Source organism: Microtus ochrogaster, chromosome 7 (genome assembly GCF_000317375.1).
Source record: "Microtus ochrogaster isolate Prairie Vole_2 chromosome 7, MicOch1.0, whole genome shotgun sequence".
NCBI lineage: Eukaryota > Metazoa > Chordata > Mammalia > Rodentia > Cricetidae > Microtus > Microtus ochrogaster.
In genome coordinates this window covers 47,209,968-47,231,075 of record NC_022014.1, presented here as the reverse complement: position 1 = coordinate 47,231,075, position 21,108 = coordinate 47,209,968, and the positions used below count along the sequence as shown (strand labels likewise).

At 52.6% G+C, this 21,108-nt stretch overlaps 2 protein-coding genes across 3 annotated transcripts in view; both read left to right on the top strand.

Moving 5' to 3' along the window:
- The window catches only part of Col23a1 (collagen type XXIII alpha 1 chain), a 293,867-nt gene extending 277,330 nt beyond the window's left edge, over positions 1 to 16,537 (top strand). Inside the window, exons 15-28 of the mRNA XM_026780786.1 lie at positions 786 to 863; positions 2,415 to 2,468; positions 3,058 to 3,102; positions 4,342 to 4,431; positions 5,111 to 5,173; positions 5,523 to 5,579; positions 5,801 to 5,827; positions 6,845 to 6,907; positions 6,990 to 7,043; positions 7,282 to 7,308; positions 9,344 to 9,397; positions 9,564 to 9,650; positions 12,010 to 12,048; positions 12,488 to 16,537. Coding sequence (XP_026636587.1) covers positions 786 to 863; positions 2,415 to 2,468; positions 3,058 to 3,102; positions 4,342 to 4,431; positions 5,111 to 5,173; positions 5,523 to 5,579; positions 5,801 to 5,827; positions 6,845 to 6,907; positions 6,990 to 7,043; positions 7,282 to 7,308; positions 9,344 to 9,397; positions 9,564 to 9,650; positions 12,010 to 12,048; positions 12,488 to 12,490 — 741 coding nt within the window. The 3' untranslated portion in view covers positions 12,491 to 16,537. The remainder of the gene's footprint in view (positions 1 to 785; positions 864 to 2,414; positions 2,469 to 3,057; positions 3,103 to 4,341; positions 4,432 to 5,110; positions 5,174 to 5,522; positions 5,580 to 5,800; positions 5,828 to 6,844; positions 6,908 to 6,989; positions 7,044 to 7,281; positions 7,309 to 9,343; positions 9,398 to 9,563; positions 9,651 to 12,009; positions 12,049 to 12,487) is intronic.
- A 798-nt stretch (positions 16,538 to 17,335) lies between these two features.
- Positions 17,336 to 21,108, top strand: part of Phykpl (5-phosphohydroxy-L-lysine phospho-lyase) — a 16,197-nt gene continuing 12,424 nt past the window's right edge. The window contains exons 1-3 of one of the 2 annotated variants that reach the window (XM_005350126.3): positions 17,336 to 17,414; positions 18,011 to 18,129; positions 19,104 to 19,263. In XM_005350126.3, coding sequence (XP_005350183.1) covers positions 17,356 to 17,414; positions 18,011 to 18,129; positions 19,104 to 19,263 — 338 coding nt within the window. In that variant the 5' untranslated portion in view covers positions 17,336 to 17,355. Of the gene's footprint in view, positions 18,130 to 19,103; positions 19,264 to 21,108 lie in introns of both variants that reach the window. The other variant, XM_026780369.1, reaches the window with a different exon arrangement.

Sequence of the window (21,108 nt, the reverse complement as noted above, 5' to 3'; positions counted from 1 at the left end):
ACCAGCCTGGTCTACAAGAGCTAGTTCCAGGACAGGCTCCAAAACCACAGAGAAACCCTGTCTCGAAAAACCAAAAAAAAAAAAAAAAAAGTCTCCCCATCAAAGTAAGGCTTTCTAGGCTGCAGAGGTAGCTCAGACCCTGGAGTGCTTCTCATGAAGCCCTGGGCTCAGGTTTAGGTACAGCCCCCAACACTGCACAAACCAGGCATGAGAGTGCACACCTGTTGTCTGTAGTCTCAGCACTTGGAAGGTGGAGACAGAAAAATCAAAAATTCAAGGCCATCCTAATCTAGGTTTGAGGCTAGCCTGGCCTAACGATCCTGTCTACCATACACACAAGCTGGACATAGCGGTGTACACTTTTTATTCCAACTCTTGAGAGCCAAAGGCAGGGAGATCTCTGAGCTAGAGGCCTGCAGGGTCTACATAGCAAGCTCCAAGATAGATAGGGATACACAGTGAGACCCTGTCCCAAAAAAAGTAAAATAAAATAAGTAGTATTGGGATTTTCATTTTCCCGGACAACTAGACATCACTGGATCTGAATATCCACACAAAGGTGAATCATAGGTAACCCAGGCCAGGTGGCAGCATGGTCTTCAGTTGGCCCCAGGATCCCTGCCACTTCCCCCATGTGGCCTTTAATGAGTGGACAGTACGCTATGGTGACCGTGGTGCACAGGCATGCCTGTGGCCTAGGTGACAACCCTTGGGCTCTTCATCTCTGGATGTGATGGAGATAGCTGCTAGGTCACCCATGATGCATCTCTTCCTCTCTGCCTCAGGGTCACCCAGGCCTCAAGGGAGAGCAAGGTGACACGGTGGTGATTGACTACGACGGCAGAATCTTAGATGCCCTGAAGGTAAGTGTGTTCCTGGTGGGCCCTGGATGCATCCTTGTGTCCATTGCTGAGGAAGCAATGGCTCACTGTGACTTACCTATGGGACCAAGGACTGTTTAGCACAGAGACCTGGGTTTCATCAGGCACCTAATATGAAAATTGGTCCTGTGTGGAGATTCACACAGTGCTGAGAGACTTTCTGTGAATATGACTCCAGGAGCCCTGAGCTTCCCACAAGGCCAAGGCAAAAAAAGGAAAGCACTCTCACCAAACCCAACTGTGGCTCTGGGGACTCCCCAGGCACCACTGTCAGGAGAGCTCGGGCTTCTCATAATTACCATTGGGAACAAAAAGGACAAGTTTGACCAAGGAGCTTTGGAACCCATGTGGTCTCTGGACACCAACCTGCAAAGAGATGGGTGCCAACTGCTCTTAGGTTCAGGGAGAAATATACAATAGGATGAGGTAGTTATCAGAGACTGAAGTACCCACTTAATGACTGACTCTGCCTAAGCATCAATTCCAGTTACCTTCCACAGGCCTCTGGGAAGTACAAGTTGATGGTAACTATGACCCTCACTGGCTTGCATGGTGTGGTATGGTGTGGCGTGGCGTGGCATGGTGTGAAATGGTGTGATATGGGCCTGAGTTGTATAGTTTATCCCAGGCTTTATGGGAAACATATGGTAGAATCCTTATGAGTACAGGGAGTCAGGAGGTGTGGGTACCACAGTGGGAGGAGGACTCAATGTCATGGGCAGTGGATGCTCTAACTGGTTCTTGAGTGTGAGGGTGTCAAACTCCCAGTGTCTTGGGAATGACCAGATGGAGTTGTGTAAGTGTGTGAACATTGTTATGGGGAGAGCTTGAAGCATGGAGCTCACTGTGGATGTGGGTACCGAACCTGGACCTAAAGAAAGTGGAAAGGGTGGAGGAAATAAACCCAGAGACAACACAGTGGGACAGCAACAGGAAGGGGGCCAGCTGGAAAGAGAAGAACTTGAAACAGCATCGGAGGAGCTGGCCAAAATGTGACCTCTGGATGTGGGCATGAGTCGAACATCTAAGTGTGTTGGTATAAGAGCTTAGGATGAGGTCAGCGCTTGAGACAGTGTGGACCCATCCTCTACTGTGTGGCTGGGGGACTTCTGGGACAGCAGACAACAGATCCAGATGGTCAGGGAGGTCACAGGACTGGCAGAGCAGGCAGGACCAAGCCATTTCAGGTTGCATATTTGACCTGTCTTGAAAGCTAGAAAGAGACTTAAGCTTCTTTTGAGGGACAAGGGGAGTCACTGCAAAATCTTAAGCAGGAGAATGTTATAAAGAAAGTCATATTGAGGAGAGCTTCTCTGAGGACAGAGGGGCCTCCGGCCATGAGCACCAGTATCTCCTCCAATGGCCAGTACCCTCTTACTGGCCCCTCTGTAGACTTGAAGGACAAACCAAGCTACATGCTGTAAGAGCCAATTTGACTGGGTAGGAAGTAAGATGCCAGGGACCTGACCTGAGGAGGTAAGTCTTGGTGGGCAGTGGAGTCTAATCATAACTGGCTTGATCTTTTGCACACAGGGTCCTCCTGGGCCACAAGGAGCTCCGGGGCCACCAGGGATCCCTGGACCCAAGGTCAGTTTGGCTGCATTCATGGGACCCCTAAGTATTCATCTATAAGTCCCACCTGCCCTCTCTTCTCTGATAAATGCACCCCTAATTTCCTCCTGCCATACTAGCCTGGCTTATGGGACTCAAGAAAAGGGGTCCTGCCCCTTCCTAAATTGCATCCCTTTTTTAGACCCTAGCTCTTGAGGAGAGAGCCTAAAACTGAAGAATGGACCCCTTGGGACAGACAGTGGTTCAGGATGTACACAACCATTCTGTGGCTTGTACCTGTTCATCATTCCGTGTCTCAGGACACAGAACCCAGGGTGGGCAGGGTCTGGTTCTGACACTAGCATCCCTGGACTCCATGACTAGAACAAGTCACTGAACCCTGCAGTCCTAATCTTAATCACTCCATCTGGCAGGGACAGCCGCCAGCTCCAGCTGTCCTTCAGGCTGAATACACAGAGGGAGACAGTGGGCACTGAAACCCATTGGCAGGGACCCGACGCTGGGGCTGTGAGCTGATCAGGGAGACAGCAATTCCCACCTTGGACCACTAACCCACTGGCAGCTGAGGAAGGCACAATTTCTTTTGTCATTTGTTCCTTTCTAGGGTGAACTTGGATTACCTGGTGCCCCAGGAATTGATGGAGAGAAGGTCTCTGAGCCTTTCATTTCTACGTCAATGTTGTACTGGGTATCTCTGTGTGTGTGTGTGTGTGTGTGTGTGTGTGTGTGTGTGTGTGTGTTACTATGTAGACACCAGTGAGCATCTTCCCAGGTGTCACTCAGTGTGCTTAGATGTATCTTTACTGCTGGGTCCCTGGTAGGAGGAACATCTTGTACAGGTCATAATTGGTTGAGTGTCCTCAGAGAAGCTCTCCTCAATGCTGTCACTCAAAGCTCCTGACACATGAGCAGAGTTGGCCTCATGAGGGCAGGAGCTCAGCAGTAGAGCACTTGCCTAGCATGCATGAGGCCATGAGTTCAAGCCCCAGCACCACTACATACATACATACATACATACATACATACATACATACATACATACATACATACATGGGGCTGAGAACACATGCCTTTAATCCTAGTACTCGAGAAGCAGAGGCAAGTGGATCTCTGTGAGTTTAAGGCCGGCCTGATCTACAAAGTGAGTTCCAAGACAGTCAAGGCTACACAGAGAAATTCTGTTGTAGAAAAAAAAAAAAGCAGACTGAAGAGATAGTTTGGTGGTTAAGAGCTCTTGCTGCTTTTCAGAGGATCTGGGTTTGATTCCCAACACTCACTTGGAGGCTCACAGCCGTCTGTAACTCCAGTCCCAGAGCATCCAGTTCTCTTCTGGCCCCTGTAGGCACTGTACTCATGTGCTACACAGACATGTGTATAAAACATCCATACACATAAAGTAGGAATAAATGAAAAAAAAATAGTTGACCTCCGGAGTGTCCAGAGGTAGCACACCAATCCCATCTGCTTCCCATTCACCCCTACATCATAAGGTACCCCAAGCATCCATATGGCTGTTCCTATGGGGTGGGGTGTCCATATGGCTCCCCTACTGCACTCAACCAATGTTTCCAGCTACCTGGGCTAGAGGTGGAGACTTACGTGCAAGAAGTACAGTGTAAGGTTAGGTGTGCAGGGACACACACACAAAACACACACAAAGTCGAAGAAGCAGGAACTCGAGGTCATCCTTGGCTTCATAGTCAAAAAGAGAGAGTGGAGACAGGAAGGGATAGAAATAAATGAGTGAGTGAATGAATGAACAAATTAATGAATTAACAAACAAGGTGTGATATATAGTCAAACTTGTTAAGCTGAGGGGTTCACAGGGGTCAGGGGAGAGGAGAATGCCCATCAATCTCCACTGATTCCTTTTTCCGGTGGCTTTCAGGGTCCCAAAGGACCCAAAGGAGACCCAGGAGAGCCAGGGCCAGCTGGGCCCAAAGGCGAAACAGGCGAGATGGGCCTGTCAGGCCTTCCGGTAGGTGGCTGGACTGGGCCCTACCCTGGGGACTTGCTGATGTTGGCAGGGTGGGGGGCTCCTCACATGGATGTCCTGCAGCCTATACAACCTCAGCTGCAGAAGGAACTTTCACATCCCCACGGAAGTCCTGAAGGGGAGGCAGGGAAACCCAACCGGGCAGAAACCACTTAGCTGGGTGGCTAAGTGGCCCGAGCTGGCCCACCTCCCTGCCCTGGAGTCCAGCAACTGAATCTCCCAAGGTCTCAGTTTCCTCACTGCTGACGTGGAGTAACAACTTCCCAGTCCTAGTGGCAGCATGAGCTGAACAGGACCAAGATCTGCAGCTGGCAGTAAACACCCCTCACAGTCATTAGCATTTCTAGTGCTCTTGAGGCCATATTAGAACAGCTCCAGGGTGCTAGTAGCCTCTAGGGACCCATTACCTCACAGCCATTGTGTACCCCAAAGATGACTCAGCCAGAGGTGGCACCGGGATTTGAACCCTCAGCCTCTGCACCAAGAGACAGTTTGTCTGTGCCTTTGACATACAACTCCACTCCCTACTCAGAGCGTGTGATTTGGGGAAAACTGGTTTAAACCGAAGAGGTCAACTCATCACTGCTGTGGTAGGGAAGCCAGCAGCTGAGCACAGTGGGTGGGAGGTGACTTTAAAAGCTCACAGGCCACTTTGCCCTAGGGTGCTGATGGTCCCAAGGGAGAGAAAGGAGAGTCAGGATCTGACCACCTGCAGGAGAGCCTGGTAAGGGGAAACTGAGACTGGGGGGTCCCCACACCCAGCCCAAACCTTATGGGGGACCTGAGCCTTGGTTACAGAGAGGCCACCTGGCTTGACCCCAACACAGGACAGTGGGAAAGGGGGTGATGGAGCCTCAGACTGTGTCCTCTACCCCCTTCCAGCTAAGACCCAAAAGACCAAGAGTCCTTCACAGAGCTGTGCCCTTCTGGGGGCAGGAATGAGGTTCCTCCTTGCCTGGAGGCTCAGAGTGTGGCATCCAGGAGTATTTGCAAGAATGTGGGGAGCTCCAGAGGGTGAACAGATGGGGGGTTAACAGGCACAGGGTAACTAACCCATTTCTAACCCTTCCTAGGCCCAGATCATAGTTGAGCCGGGGCCTCCCGGTCCTCCTGGCCCCCCTGGCCCTATGGTAAGGATACCAAGTGGTTAGTGAACCTGGGTCAGGGGCAGGGTTGGGAGGTAGCCCAGGGGAGGAAAGGTTTCTAGTGGGGGGAGCAGGGCACATCGGGTCAAGAGGGCAGAACTCCGGGAAGAGCCACAAGAGCCATTGACTAGCCTGATTCAAGGGGGTCCTGGTCTTAAAGTTTTGACTCAATCACACAGCCCTAATGATCTACTTTCTTTCTCCAGGGCCTTCAGGGGATTCAAGGTCCCAAGGTGAGTCAGACACACCCTGTACACGAGAAAGTTTTATTTATTTTTTTATTTTTTTTATTTGAATTTTTGAGACAGGGTTTCTCTGTAGCTTTTTTGGTTCCTGTCCTGGAACTAGCTCTTGTAGACCAGGCTGGCCTCGAACTCACAGAGATCCGCCTGCCTCTGCCTCCCGAGTGCTGGGATTATTAATGGACAGAGTGAGGCCCCTGCTCAGCCGGTACATTCCCAGTACCCTAAACAATGTCCCCAGAGCAGCCCTGTCCCATGTTTGGGGCTCTGTCCTTTCCTTCTCCCTTGGCCTAGGCACCCCAACTATATCCCCCTTCCAGCCCTTCTCCCACTCCATCAGCCTCCTTGACAGTTTCCACCCATTGCCCATGCCACCTTCCTCGGCTCCCCCTTTCTTACCCATGCACATCCTGCATTTTGACTGCCCACCGCCTGGACTTGAAGTCTTGGATTTGGTGTGCATTTTATGATGTCGTATTCTTGTCTCTTAAATCAACACCTCAAGTGTACTGTGCCATGCGCCTGCCCCAAGGGAGGAAAACAGAATAAAAGTCCAGCTGGCCTCACCTCTTGTCATATAGGATCTAATGTCTCCCTCCTCAGAGCAGAGGCCCTCTGGAGGACCCTGGGTCATAGAACCCTGCCCCGGTGTGGTGGCCAAACACTACTTCTGATCCTGTTTTGTCCCAAGCTTCAACACTCCATGGCTTGAAGAGACATCACTGGTGGCCCTAGTCCAAGGCTGGACTGGAAGCTGGTGGTGGTCAACTAAACTGCTTCTTTGTCATGATGGTGACCATCGGGGGCCCTGTGTGGAAGAAGGGAAAATGTATACATAAGCAACTGGCTCTAGCATGGAGCAAGCTGGGGTCAGGCCTGACAGAGCCTGGAGTCTCTCTCTCTCTCTCTTCCATCTGTCATGCGTACTTCAGTCTCCACACAAACTTGAACTTTCCTGTCCTGCCTGCCCCGTCCCCTCTCCTGACTGCTTTTCCACTTCACTTCCAGGGCCTGGACGGAGCCAAGGGAGAGAAAGGTGCATTGGGTGAGAGAGGCCCTCACGGCCTGCCTGTGAGTGTCGTGAGTGATCTTTGTCCTAGAGGTATTGCATGCTATGCTCTCATGCCTGCTGACCTTCTCCTCTTCCACCCAGGGACCAGTTGGCCCACCAGGCCTTATTGGGTTGCCAGGAACCAAAGGAGAGAAGGTAACCACCTGACTTTGGGCCCCCTGCCCACTGTGACCTCACACCCATCATGTCACTCAGCTTTTGGGGGTTCACCTTCTGCTGAGTCCCTGAACCCTGTGAGACCAATTACTATGGCTCTGTGACGCCATCCTGCCCTGTCCCTTGTCTGTTGCCAGTCTCTGGGCTGAACTCCCAGTATCTGAGTACCTAAGATTCCACCTCCACCTCCTCACACACCCTCTGTATCTCTCCTCAGGGCAGACCCGGAGAGCCAGGACTTGATGTAAGTTTCTTATGATCACCATGGGTGACCGGGACCTCCTGTGTATGTCTTCTGCTCTCACATTGCCCGTGCATATAGCAACCTGGCTAGCTCAAGTGTGGCCCATTCCCAAGGGCTGCTGCTGACTGGCTTCCCTGTGTCCTCAGTGACATCCCCTGGAGTACTAAAGGGATGGAAAATAGTAAAAATTGACCAATTTGATGGATGAGTAGAGAATGGATGGATGAGCGAATGGGTTGACAGATGATGGAAGGTGGATAGACACAGACAGATGGACAATGGATGATAGCTGAGGGGATGGATGGATGGATGTTGGCTGAAGGAAGAATGATAAAGAGATGGTGGGGAATAGATTAATGGATGGATGGTGAATGGATGGTTGGAAATGGATTGATGGACAGGAATGATAGCTGAGGAATGATTGGATGGATGGATGGATGGATGGATGGATGGATGGATGGATGGATGGATGGATGGGTGGATGGATGGATGATTGGATGGATGGATGGGTGGATGGATGGATGGATGGATGGATGGATGATTGGATGGATGGATGGGTGGATGGATGGATGGATGGATGGATGGATGATTGGATGGATGGATGGATGGATGGATGGATGGATGGATGGATGGATGGATGGATGATTGGATGGATGGATGGATGGATGGATGGATGGATGGATGGATGGATGGATGATTGGATGGATGGATGGGTGGGTGGATGGATGGATGGATGGGTGGGTGGATGGGTGTGTGGATGGATGGATAGGTGGATAGATGGGTGGGTGGATAGAACACTGTAAAATGGAGGTGAGGAGAGAAGTAAGGAGTCTGTTGCTATGTATTGATAACCAGTAATGAGACCTTGGTTAGGGCAGCTTTGTGAGGAGACAAGAGGAAGCATTAGCTTGATGTTGATTGCATCAGGCCTCCTTTGGTAAGACAACATAAACTCACAACTGAGAAGTCTAGGGATTTAACATATATATCCAGGGCACAGCCATGTACACACCACCAGCATTCTCCCTCTCTGGTCTTTGCCTTCCCAGTGTGGGAATCATCAGAGAGCTAGTTCAGCCCCTCCAAACAAATATCTTCCTGGACCCAATCAGTAGAAAGATTCTCCTCCCTCTACTGATGTGAAGCAAATCTCTTTGGCTCCCATTAACCAACCCTAGCCATCACTGGGTTATAGGGATGCAGCATGCTCTCTGGCCAGGTTTGATCCCCTGTTACCTGGAGCTGGAGTGTTCAGTAGGAAGGGAAGGAGAGGTCCAGAGAGGTCATGTGGCAGGGGAGGGAAATGGGATTGGTGCATAGCTGCAGAGGCCTCTGGAGTATGCTCTAGACTGTAAGGAGATTGTTGTTGCCATGGTGAGCAAACATGGCCAGGAAGAGAGGGACCAGTCAGTCTCCTGACTAGGGGGGATCACCTTCCTTTGATAAGACAGCGCTATTGCCTACTGCCCTGCCATGTCTGTCTCCTAGGTCTGTGCCTGAGCACGTTTCTCATCCACACACCATAGCCTGCCTCAGGAGACATAAGGGAGGAAACACCCAATCCGTTTCTGTCCCAGAATCCAGCCCACAGCCTGGGCTCTATGGATGCTTAGTCATGAGGCTGGGTCGGTGGACATTAGACTAAGAGATGAATGCAGAAGAAACCAAGCCAAGACAGAGAGCACAAGTGGCCTTCTCTCAGTCTGTTGAAGATGACCACATGACTTTCATGGGTTTCCTCCGTCCCAGGGCCAGTACCAGCTGTGTCCAGCCATGACAGGAGGGAAAAGCCCTTCTCCATAAGCTCTGGATATACCTCTGTGATGGTTCCCGGCCAGAGACAATGTACTCCTTTCTCTGTGCCCACCTGGTACCCAGCATGTGCATAGGCTAGCAGCCAGAACCTGGCCGGTTTGGGGGTCACAGTTATGTGTGGACACAGGAGGAGGATGGCTGAGAGAGGAGCAGAGGTGTCATGTCCCAGAGAAGTGGGTTCAGCCCTCACTTCAGGTCTAACATCTCATCCATCTGGCAGGGTTTCCCTGGACCCAGGGGAGAAAAGGGTGACCGGAGTGAACGTGGAGAGAAGGTGAGGAAGAAGGGATATGGGGCACACAGCAGGTGGGGAGGTGGGTGCTGGGGCCAAGGACTGCAGAGCCTGGTGGCTGCTGGACCCTGGGGAGTCTCGCTGGGAGGTGGTGAAGGGGTCCCGAACCTGGCAACCACAGCTACCCCACTATTTCCTTCTTATGCAGGGAGAACGAGGGGTTCCTGGCCGGAAAGGAGTCAAGGGCCAGAAGGGAGAGCCAGGCCCACCAGGCCTTGACCAGCCATGCCCCGTGGTAGGTGTCTTGGCAGGATGGAGCTTGGACCAGCCAGAGTTGCCATTGCCAGAATCACAGCTCTTGTGCTGTGGACCTGATGCTCCTACCAGTGTGGCTGAAAGATGCAGCCATGTGTGGAGATGGAGGCCTGGCCAGGAAGTGTTTACCATTCCTGGTTACTTCTGTTTACTCAGCCTTAAGGCAGAGCTGACCCATCTCGGGTTAACCTTGGGTAGGGGTAGAGAGGAGCCAGGACAGGAACAGAATTGTTTTTTCCCAGAGTCATCAGTAATGGGGGTGTCCTGGGAGGGGGCTAGGGGCTGGGAAGGGAAGCCCAGCAGACACACAGACCTGGTGTGTATTACAAAGTCAGGGAGTGGCCAGCCCCCTCCCCCCACCCTGACCATGATTGCCTAAGACCTCGCTGAAGTCTGACTTCCTATGGACTTGAGACTGGGCTGGCTTGATATAGGACTTCAGTCTTTGGGAGAGTCACACCACCCTGCCTCTCCTAGGTCTCTCCTTCTCCTTCTGTTCCTTTCCTTCTGGTATCTTTTTTTTTTTCTCCTGTGGTTGGTCTAGCCTCTTCCCCACCCCCGTAAACACACAGACCCTTCCTTCACGTCTCCCCCTCCTATCCGTCTCACTTCCTGCTGGCAATAGCTCTTGATAACCCACCAGGCCTGGTAGTAAAACTCCCACAGTCCAGTTCCTGTTTTCTAGCGAGCTGAAGGGTTTATATCGCAGGGTCTAGAGTGGTACTCAGAAAGGACAGGAAAACGAAGCAGCTCTTCACACTAAGCTGTCCAGATGTTCACTCCCAAGCACCATCGTCAGGGCTCAGACTGACTCAGGGTCAGGGACCTCTACTGGGTCCTCTGGCCTCCAGTGAGTTCCTCCAACCCTTTGTACCTTCCTCTCCTTCTTCCTAGTGGGTCTGAGATATTAGTGAGAGAAAATAAGCAGCCTAGAATCTCAGCCCTCAGGAGCCCGAGGCAGGAGGATGGAAAGTTTGAGGCCTCTGCTGCACAGTGAGACTCTGTCTCCAACACAGACAGCCAGGGGCTGAGAACATGGCTCAGGTAATGAAGCATTTGCCTTGCAAGTGTGAAAACCTGAGTTCAGATCTCCAGACCCCACGTGGAAAGTTAGGCACGGTGATGTGTGCTGGTGAGGTGAGGACTGGCAAACCTCCGGAGCCCACTGCCAGCTAGCCTAGCCCACCCACTTGGCAGAGTTCCAGGCCAATGGACACCTTGTCTCAAACAAAAGGAGGTGCCTGAGGACCCAATCTCCACACTCACGTGCACACAAGCGCATACATGCACACACAAACATACACACAAACACAAAAAGACAACTGAGAGAGTGAGAACCCAGCCCTGCTGCTTCAGAGCCTGGACCCAGACTTCCTCCGTGTGAGCAAGCCTTTGTTTTCAACACAGGAACATCCTCGATGTGGAGGCAAGCATGGGGCACCGGGCTCCCGGGGCCTTGTGAAGGGCATCGGGCCCTGCCCTGTGGTACGCAGTCTGGTTGCCGTGTGCTGTGTGTGCAATGCTGGGCCTTCTGGGATGCTTTGGGCTGCTGGTTCTGCCCCCTCCCTGCATTCTACCTCTCCTCTCTTCTCCTCTCCTCACCTTCTGGTCCCCAAACCATACCCCAGCATGCACTTGGAAGGGGCTCAGGGAGTGTGTTCCATGTGTTTTCCCTGTACCTGCACTTTGGAATAGACGGGAATGTTTCTGCCTCAGGGTCCCCCAGGGACTTGACATTTTGTTCACCACCAGCTCTCCAACCCCCCAGGCTACCTGAGGAAGCCCACCCATGCTCAAATCTGATGGGTGGGTGGACACTGTTGAAGCTTTCAGGCAACCCCCTCTTAAATGCCCAGGGTTCATCCTGATGACACTATCTGCCTCCCAGATCCAACCGAAGTGGCCAGGAAGGGCTAGAGAGATGCCAGCTCCTGCACTGTCACCGCTTGAAGGCATTCCTGCCCAAATCCTGAGAGCTTTCAGGGCCCCCAGGATGTCACTCCTAGCAGGCAGGAAGCCATGCCACCTTTTTCATAGGATCCCACCCTCCTCTGGCCGGCAATAGCAAATGTCTAACACAGTGCCCATCATATTAGAGTCCTAAATCTGCCCACTACTCACGTACCCCCAAAAAGCACCATGAGAGAATAGGACAAGTGCAATGGGGGACATTATGTCCTCAAATGGACAGAGGAGACTTCCAACCCTGCTTCAGTGGAATCCAGTGGCTTCAAGTAGCAGCTCCCTGGCTACATCTCCTTAGAGTCCCAGCAAGGGTGGGAAGGTATTGATAAGCCACCAGCCTCGTGCCCCTGACATTTAAACCTCCTTTTTTCCAGGGCTCTGACGGGCTGCCCGTGCCTGGCTGCTGGCATAAGGTATTTTCAGGAAAGGGTCTCGAGGGTGGGCCTGAAGGATTTTGGATGGGAGAGTTAGAGGGAGAGAGAGGACCCATGGAACCAAGTATCATCACACAAAGGTTTGACTCTCAGTCTCACAGGGACTGAATGGTCAGGATTTCCAACCTTGTTGGTGACTTTGTGGTCACGTAGTCGAGGCTTAGTGCTTGGTCCTGGCTGATGGGTGTCATCTACCTTATTGGTCATCTGGGTCTTGGGTGACATCTGGACCTGTCAAATGAAAGCCATTGGGGAGCCTCCTGGGACTTATCCTCACTGCCCCACTGAAAGGGGCCTAGAAAGAAAGGTGGGGTTACACTTGTTCCTGAAGAAATCGTCAGGGTAGAGGTTTCTGGTGAGGGTCACAAGGACCTCTCCAGGCCCCTCCATCACCTTCCATCTCCCCCTCCTTTTCCAGTGATCCTCAGACATGGCTCCCAACCTGTACAGATCTGTTTGGATGTTTTTAACTTGTGTAAAAACAAAACAGTAATATATTGATCTTCTTTATGGGATGTGCCAACGGTGGCCTTTAAACATTTGAGAGTGTGCCAACCAGCCCTAGGACAACCTCCACAGGAAGTCGGCAGGAAAGAAGACAGGCCGCTCTGGAGAGACTTGTGCGTGAGGGCCCCCGGCAGGGCCTGGCTTTCCTAGAGAAGATAACGAAGGTGAAAACGCCTGGCTCAGGTGAGGCTGGACAGACTCCAGGTTGGGCCTGCAATCACCTGATTAGCAGAGACACACAACAACTCTCCCCTGACGCCCCACTGCCCCGTCGTCTCGCTGCCCAACAAGACCCCCTTGGACGACTGTTGTACCTTCTTGCCTCTGGACCCTGCCTCAGGCAGCTGCACTGAGACCCTGTGTTCAACAGGGCAGGCGACGATTCCTAGAATCCAGCACTTGGAGAGAAGGTGATGGAAAGAACCCAGAAGGCCTTGCTGTACCCAAGCTCAGTAGGCTTCCAAAGGCCACTGTGAGAGGAGTTTGTATCCTCGGGCCTTGGGAAGTGGCAGGGCTCTATGAATGCCTCTGTGTGGCAGCTCAGTGACCCCTGATTGTAGGGTAGGGAGACCCAGATGCACTAGTTGCTACTTCCGGTCTCCTCTCCTCACCCAAAGCAGGAACAGAAGAACTTTGTCAGCTCTGAGGAGACAGGCCTCTTGTTCAGAACTTGGGTCTCACTGGCCCCAAGTCTCCCACCTAGAACTCTGGTCAGCCTGGCAGAAACTGGCCTCCTAGTAGGTGGTACAGACACCATGAACCCAAAGGCTGGTCCTTGCTAGCCTGAACAAAACACCTATGACAGAAACCCCTGTCCTCCCAGAAGGGGCTTCAACACTGCTAACAAAGGTTCCCAGCTACCCACTCCATCCACCGTCTCCCATCCTTCTCTGTGCCAAGGTGTAATAAACCACACGTGTGTGTCTGGTCTGTCCTTGCAGCTGAGTTCACCCTGCTGGTTCCTGCTGAAGAGGAAAAGGGCTCTCCCTAGGGGGAGAGCCATCCAGAATTGAGAATATAGTTAAGGGTTAGGAGATAGGAGGGTATAGGCTCGAGACCGGGACCCCTACATGTCAGCAGAATCCTGGGACCAGTCATATAACATCACTAAGTTCCTGTGTCCTCTTCTGCTGTGCTTCCTAAGAAAGAACACTCCAAACTTGTTGCCTCAAAATATTCAACCTCTCAGTTCCAAGGATTCAAGAGAACGAGCTGGGTGGGTCTCTCTTGGACTCTTCCTCATCCGGTGACTGGTACCTGTCAGCTAGGATCCCAATGGCCCTGACACCTACCTACCTACGACCTGTTTGGATGGCCTGAGCTTCCTCACAGCATGGCAACAGGATTCCTGGAAAGCTGTGTCACCTTGTATGACAAAGCCTCCGAAGTCATATGCTGTCACTTCCTTCCAGAGACAGAGGTTCATCCCAATGGAAGGGGGGAAAGACAGACCCATCTCTCAATGAGCAAAGTGTCGATGTCATATTTAAATGAGAAAATTTGGAAGAGTGGATCTTGTTGTAGCCCTTCAGAAATAAAATAAACCCAGCTTTTGTGTAGCCCAGGCTAGCCTTGAAATCACTATATAGCTGAGGATGACCTTAAATTTCTGACCCTCCAGTCTCTACTTCCAAGTGCTGGGATTACAATTAGTGCATTCATTTTTTACAGTGCTGGGAACTGACCCTAAGGCTTTCCACATGCTAGGCAAGCACTTGACCAACTAAGCTACATTCTTAGCCTTTGTTGTATAGCATCTTAAGAAATGCCTCCTGGGGCTGGAGAGATGGCTCAGCGGTTAAGAGCATTGCCTGCCAAAAAAAGAAAAAAGAGCATTGCCTGCTCTTCCAAAGGTCCTGAGTTCAATTCCCAGCAACCACATAGTGACTCACAACCATCTCTAATGAGGTCTGGTGCCCTCTTCTGGCCTGCAGGCATACACACAGACAGAATATTGTATACATAATAAATATTTTTTTAAAAAGAAAACATCATTTTTTTAAAAAAAGAAATGCCTCCTGCCACTCCTCTGTAGCATGAGACAATAATACTTAAAATTCAGATGTGGTCCAGTATGATTCAGCTTCGTAGAATACACAGAGAGCTTAGGACATTCAGACACCCCAAAGTCCCTGTGGCTGGTTGTCCTCCCTGTATCTGCCCCAGGGTCAAGTAGTAATCACAGCATTGTCTAGGGGACCCATGTCGTACCTCTGCATATCTTTAGAACAACCTGGGGAGATGCCCAGCAAATGTGCCCATGTCACAAATGACAAACCCACACTCTTTCTCTGTGTGTACAGAAAAGCAGGAGGCTGCAATAACAATGTCTCTGGCCTCCTTCCTCTAAGGACTGAAGTCTGTGGAGGACGGTACTCACCAGACCATACGTAGACGCATTGCTGAGCAGTAGGGGCCCAGCCACACAGGTTTTGTCAAGTCCCTACCTCTGTCCCCCTGAGGAGCTGACGATAAGTAGACAGACCATGCTCTCTGCCAGTCGACTGGGTCAACTGGGAAACCAGAAATAAGAAAAGGAAGATGGATGGAATGGGCCGAAAGGACTAATGTGACTCACTGGTGTCAATGTCTGCTCTGGAGACGCAGCATATCCTCCCCAGCCTGCCATACTGGGTGCATTCCTCTTTCTGCTGAAGAACTTGTCCCCTCATCCGTCCTGCAAAGAGGGGGACTGCAGTGGTAGGTGTCACTATGTCCATTTTACAGATGGGAAACCTGAGGCTCTGGGTAGATAGTCAGCTGCTCGAGAATGCACAACCAGGCTGGAGTGACAGGCTTGGAATTAGACCCATGCTCTTAGAAGTCACCTCCTTTGTCTGCAGAATTGTGTGGCAGTGTATGGAATCTTCTGGGAGGTCCCTTGTCAATGGGTGGACAGCAAGTAGAGCTTGGTGGGGGTCGAAAGCCAGTGGTCTCCCTGTTCTTTCTCAGCTGGGCTGCAGTAGACCATTCTTGGCCCGTTGCTGCCCTCTTGTGGCCTCATACCTGAATCCTTGCACAAGGACGTGCAAAGCCACTTGAGTCCTATGCCAGCCTGGAGTGAGGACAGAGATTGACTTGCTCAGGGTCTCAGATGAGACACTGGGGAACGCCCTGCCTCACCAATGAGCCTCAAGGACTGAGAAGCTTTGGGTCTCCCTGGCTTGAGGAGAGGCTCTCTATAAGTCATTCAATTCTGGAAGGAGAGAGGAGTCTGTTTATTGAGTCCTGAAGTGGTCCGTGTTCTATGACAGCTAAAGCAACCACCAGGATGGCTGTCCCCCTGAACAGATGGACCTGCGGCTTAAGAGAGGCTTCCTGACTCCATTCCCACCCTTAGAGGAGGCCTTGAGTTATCACAGAACTGGGGGACACTCCTGCTGTTCAGTGGACAGAGTCAAGGCTAGCATACATCTGAAATCCTGGACACTCCTGGCCAGTGGTAAACATGCTCACTGAGGATGCCAGCTGAGAAACCCTGCCCTAGAGTCAGGGATAGGGACAAGGTATGGTTTTTTTGCTTGTCGAGAAAGGGACTCAATCGATAGCCTTGGCTGGTCTCTTAACTTGCAGTTTGGCCTCAGCCTCCCAGGTGCCGGGATTACAGGCTTGCTCTGCCATGCTCCCCTCTACATCCAAGCTTTGCTCAGCCCCCTCTTTCCTCTCAGCCTGTGCCCTCCTGGCCTCCGGTGTTGCCTTCAAGGTCAGCTGCCAGAAAATGGACAGATATTTAGCATGGGGCCTGGGCAGGCAGGAAGATGCTTTTTGAGCAGGAAGGTGGACTCTTGGGTAGTTTAATGGTTACATACATGCAACTCCACTCAATTGAGGAAGATGGAAGACTCTGTGGCTGGGTGGTGGTGACAGAATGCAGCGATGAGAACGTGCTAGTCCCTCTGGATTGTACCCTTTGAAATGGCTTGGTTTTTTTTATGTATATTTTACCACAATAAAAACAAGAAATGCAAGAATATAAGGTTGTTCTTTAATATGTATGCTAAGCATTTCTGCAGTTTTGTGGAGAAGAAATGAGCTATTGGCTAATGGGCAGAGGACTGGCATGTGAGCAAGACTACCCCAGCCTGCTGAGGGGCAGTCCTCAGCCTCTGTCCAGGGTTTGTCCAGGTCCCAGCGTCCAACTCGCGGAGCGGTATTCTCCCAGTTCCGCAGAGGTCTCCTGTCACTCAGTGTGCTAGCTCAGGAGGCCTGCAGCAAGCCCACTGTGAGTCTAGGAGCAAGGCCCTTTCTTCTCCCAGCCCTCTTCCTATCTGCCCACTGCAAGATTCTCTTCGTGTAGCGACACTTCAAGCTCACCCTGCCTGGGCCTAGCAAGACTCTCCAGGGATCTCCGCGGTAGGCCGCAGCAGTGGCCCCGAGCTCTCCGGCACCAGACTGGGAAAGCCTGCGTCCTTCCAGGCGCCAGTCAATACCCTCACGGGACGTCACGCTTTAAGCACAGGGAGGGCAACCTGCTTAGGCGTGTCCAGCCTCAATCCTAAATCCCATTCAACAAGGGGACCTGGAAACACGTTCCTGGGAGCCAAATCCCGGGGATGGGAGAGGCGAAGGGCGAGAAACAACCCTGGCCCAGCGCAGAACATCCGCGAACCGTGGCGTGGGCCACAAGCGAGCTTGCGCGCGGCTTGCGCGACTAATTGAGCGCCGGGAAGGGAGCTCCCGGGGGCGGGGCCAGCACTGAAGCCCCGCCCCGAACTAACGTGACTGGCGGAGGCGGGGCCGAGCGCGCAGCCTCTGGGCCCTGACTGACAGCGTGGCGACATGGCCGCGGATCGGCGCCCCAAGGGAGCCACTCTGGACTTGAGGCGCCGGCTTCTCAGGTACCGCGTGCGGGCTTGGAAGGCGCGACAGCCGAGTCCCTGACTTCCCCACCTTTCTCAGCCTCGGCTTCCTAGAAGCGGCCGCGGGCCACCCCGCGGCTCCGGGATGTCCCCTGCCCCGAGGAGCGGGCTTTGCCCCCGGCAGCTGCCTGCAAGGGAAGACTGGCTTGGCCCGGGTGGGCAGCCGGGTCGCAGACAGGGTTAGACGAAGTCTGCTCTTGGCCTGTGAGGGGGACCCTTGGTTCCACGTGGAGGGGAGGCGGTGGCTGAGTCAGCCACCCCAACCAAGGGCAGTAGGACCCTGAGCTAGCAAGGAATGTTGAGGGGTTAAGATCCAGCTCCTAACACGGGGCTTTTCTTCGGGAAGCCATCCGGAAGCCTCTTTCACCAGGACTGGAGGAACTGATGTCTGTGCAAGCAAAAGTGAGCGGGCTGCCAAGGCTTAGCCAGTTTTGTCTCAGCAACTTTCTGCCCCGTCCTGTGTCTCCTAGGAATGAGGAGGCAAGCTTTTGTCCTTTCCAGAAGGCGGCTGTGATGAGTGCCGTTCCCGCTCCGGTCTTTAGACCGGGCTATCCATTCTTTGCCTGTCCCCACAGCTCTTCCTGCAGACTCTTTTTTCCCGAGGACCCTGTTAAGATTATCCGGAGCCAAGGGCAGTACCTGTACGACGAGCAAGGGCGAGAGTTCCTGGACTGTATCAACAACGTAGCTCATGGTCAGTACGACGCCTCGCCCTTGGGGGGGGCAGGAGAGGAGGCTGAGGCTGTAAATCTGATAAGCAGCTGGGGTTGAACAGAGCAGAGAGCCCCCCAATCTTTGGGAAGGAACCTGAAAAGGCCCACACCATAACTGTGCTAAACCGGGCCAGAGTCAGAGGGTGGAGGCTTTAGGGTTCAAGTTCCACTTAGAACTCACAGCAAGCTGAGCATGTAGCCTGCCCAGCCATGACCACCGATGTAGCATGAGCTCAGCCCTGTGCAGGGTCATGACAACAGGCCTTCAGCCCTGTTGACTGTTGCGGGGGGGACAGACTATGGAAAACTGAAGTAGCATTTAGCCAACTGGGGCCACCAGAGCTGATGGAGGAAAGGCAGGCTTTGAGTTAGAAGGCACATTGGAAGCAGAGAGAGGTTAAAATCCAAGACTCTCCCAGCACTCACGGGACAGAGGCAGGTGAATCTGTGAGTTAAAGGCCAACCTGGTCTGCATAACGAGTTTCAGGACAATCAGAGCTTTGCAGAGAGGGGCAGAAGTTACTTAGTCCTCTGAGCCTTGTTGCTCATTGGACAATAGACAAGACTCAGCTGGCGAAGCACCTAGTCTGACTCGGGTGTTTTGGATAATGATGTTAATACTATTAAATTGCTTTGGCAATGCTTGGCACATGGTAAGTGCTCACTAACTCTGTTCTGTTACTATTCCTGACGCTCTGACTGTTCCCCTCCAGCCAGAGGTCTCAAGACACCTCTCTAAACACATTGGTTTTTCCAGAGAATGTTTCTCCTTCTGCTGGACTGTCTCTCAAGGCTTTCCATTCCAGAACATCATCTCTGTGCTTCCCCCGCCCGCACCCACTCCCCGCTTTGCACCCTGCCTTCGTTAACTTCATCTCCCCTGCATGGGTTTGCAGATGGAGCTGAGGGGGGGATCTGGTGAGGCTGGCTGATGATGGAGGTGGCCCTCTTGCAGTTGGTCACTGCCATCCCACTGTGGTCCAAGCCGCACACGAACAGAACCTGATGCTCAACACCAACAGCCGATACCTTCACGACAACATCGTGGACTATGCCCAGAGGCTGTCGGAGACCCTGCCGGAGGAGCTCTCTGTGTTTTATTTCCTGAATTCTGGGTAAGTGAACTGCGCGACCAATGTGCCCTGTTGAAAACACGTCTAGAGGAGAAAGTCACCCATGTGGGTGCCACACCGTAGAACCCACTTCAGGGAGAGGCTTCTGACCTTCCCGGTTGTAGACTCCAAAGCCTTTATGTTGGCTCTTTGTTCTTCCTCTGTAGAAGACACCAGCACCTCCCTTCCAGACACACCGGGGCTTAGTGAAGTAATGGACTTCTTTATTTCTTCCTCACAGGTGTATTCAGCCCTCAGGTGTATTTCAGCAAGCTTAAGGGTCATCAAATGTTCTTCAGAGAAATGTGAAATTGTGGAGGGGTCCTTTTCTGGAGGGAGAGTACAGAGTGATGGGGCCTGACTTGACTGTTTCTGGGTAGATGCTTAGAGCTCCCGAAGTGGCAGCTAAGGGAGGAGGAAGAGTTCTTATCAGGGTTGATTACACCTGGCACAGCCTGGGCAAAGGCCCTGTAACACGAAGGGCAAGGCATGTTTGGTGACCAAAAGAGGAAGGAGTCAGCGGTCCCTTAGCCAAGTGAGGGAAGCTATGTATGTGTGAGTGTTTGCCTGCATATGTCTATGCATCATGTGCGTGTCTGATGCCCGTGGAGGCCAGGTGGTTTCAGATCTCCTGGAACTGCCGTACAGACAGTTGTGAGCTTCCACATGGGGCCTGAAACCAGGTCTTCTACAAGAGCAGCCCATGCTCTGACCAGCTGAGCCATCTCTCCAGCCCCGCCCCCGTAAAGGGCTTTAATCAGGAAGGTGATGCTGTCCTGATGGGGGAGAGCAAGAGAGGCTAGTGGTGGGAGTGGCCATGAGGACAGAACCAGGAACTATCACCACCTGTCGAAAGAGCAGTCCGACAAACAGCATCTGCCTACAGGAACAAGCACAGTTAGCACTGCCACTTACAGTCTCCAGTCTCCTGCAGAACTTAGCAGTAGATTTACCATCTTCATTTCACAGATAAGGAGTGGCAGTGGCTTGGCAGAGCACTTACCTAGTGTGCACAATGCTTTTCCATCTCTAGCACCACAGTATTAAAAGGTGGAGGAGGGGAAAGTGGGAAGCTGTCTAAGAGATGAAGAGCCTAGACTGGGACCTCGCTGTAAAGAACAGGAGGTGGCCAGGCAGTGGTGACACACGCCTTTAATCCCAGCCAGCACTCGAGGCAGCGGTGGATCTCTGTAAGTTCAAGGCCAGGCTGGTTTGGGGTTAGGGCTACTGAGAAACTGTATCAAAAAACAAACAAAAGAACAAGGAGGTAGGCACAGGGCAGGCAGTCTCTGTGGTCTCCCTCCTCCACTAAGTTCCTTCTTCGTGGATTCCTGTGGTTGCCAAGTCCCGTGAGTGCTCTGCTCCCTTACCTCCTCACCTGTGCTCGGCAGTTTGACAGCTGTCATTCTTCCTGAGATGCTTTCTCCGCGTGTTTCCAGGCTCTGGTGTCTACCAGCTGCCAGCGCCACTCTGTTTGCTGGGGCAGTCCCACCCCTCCTCTGTTCACGGGGCAGGTCCCACCCCTCCTCTGTTCACGGGGCAGTCCCCACCCCTCCTCTGTTCTGTGGGGCAGGTCCCACCCCTCCTCTGTTCTGCGGGGCAGGTCCCACCCCTCCTCTGTTCTGCGGGGCAGGTCCCACCCCTCCTCTGTTCTGCGGGGCAGGTCCCACCCCTCCTCTGTTCTGAGGAGCAGGTCCCACCCCTCCTCTGTTCACGGGCAGTCCCCACCCCTCCTCTGTTCTGCGGGGCAGGTCCCACCCCTCCTCTGTTCACGGGGCAGTCCCCACCCCTCCTCTGTTCACGGGGCAGGTCCCCACCCCTCCTCTGTTCACGGGGCAGTCCCCACCC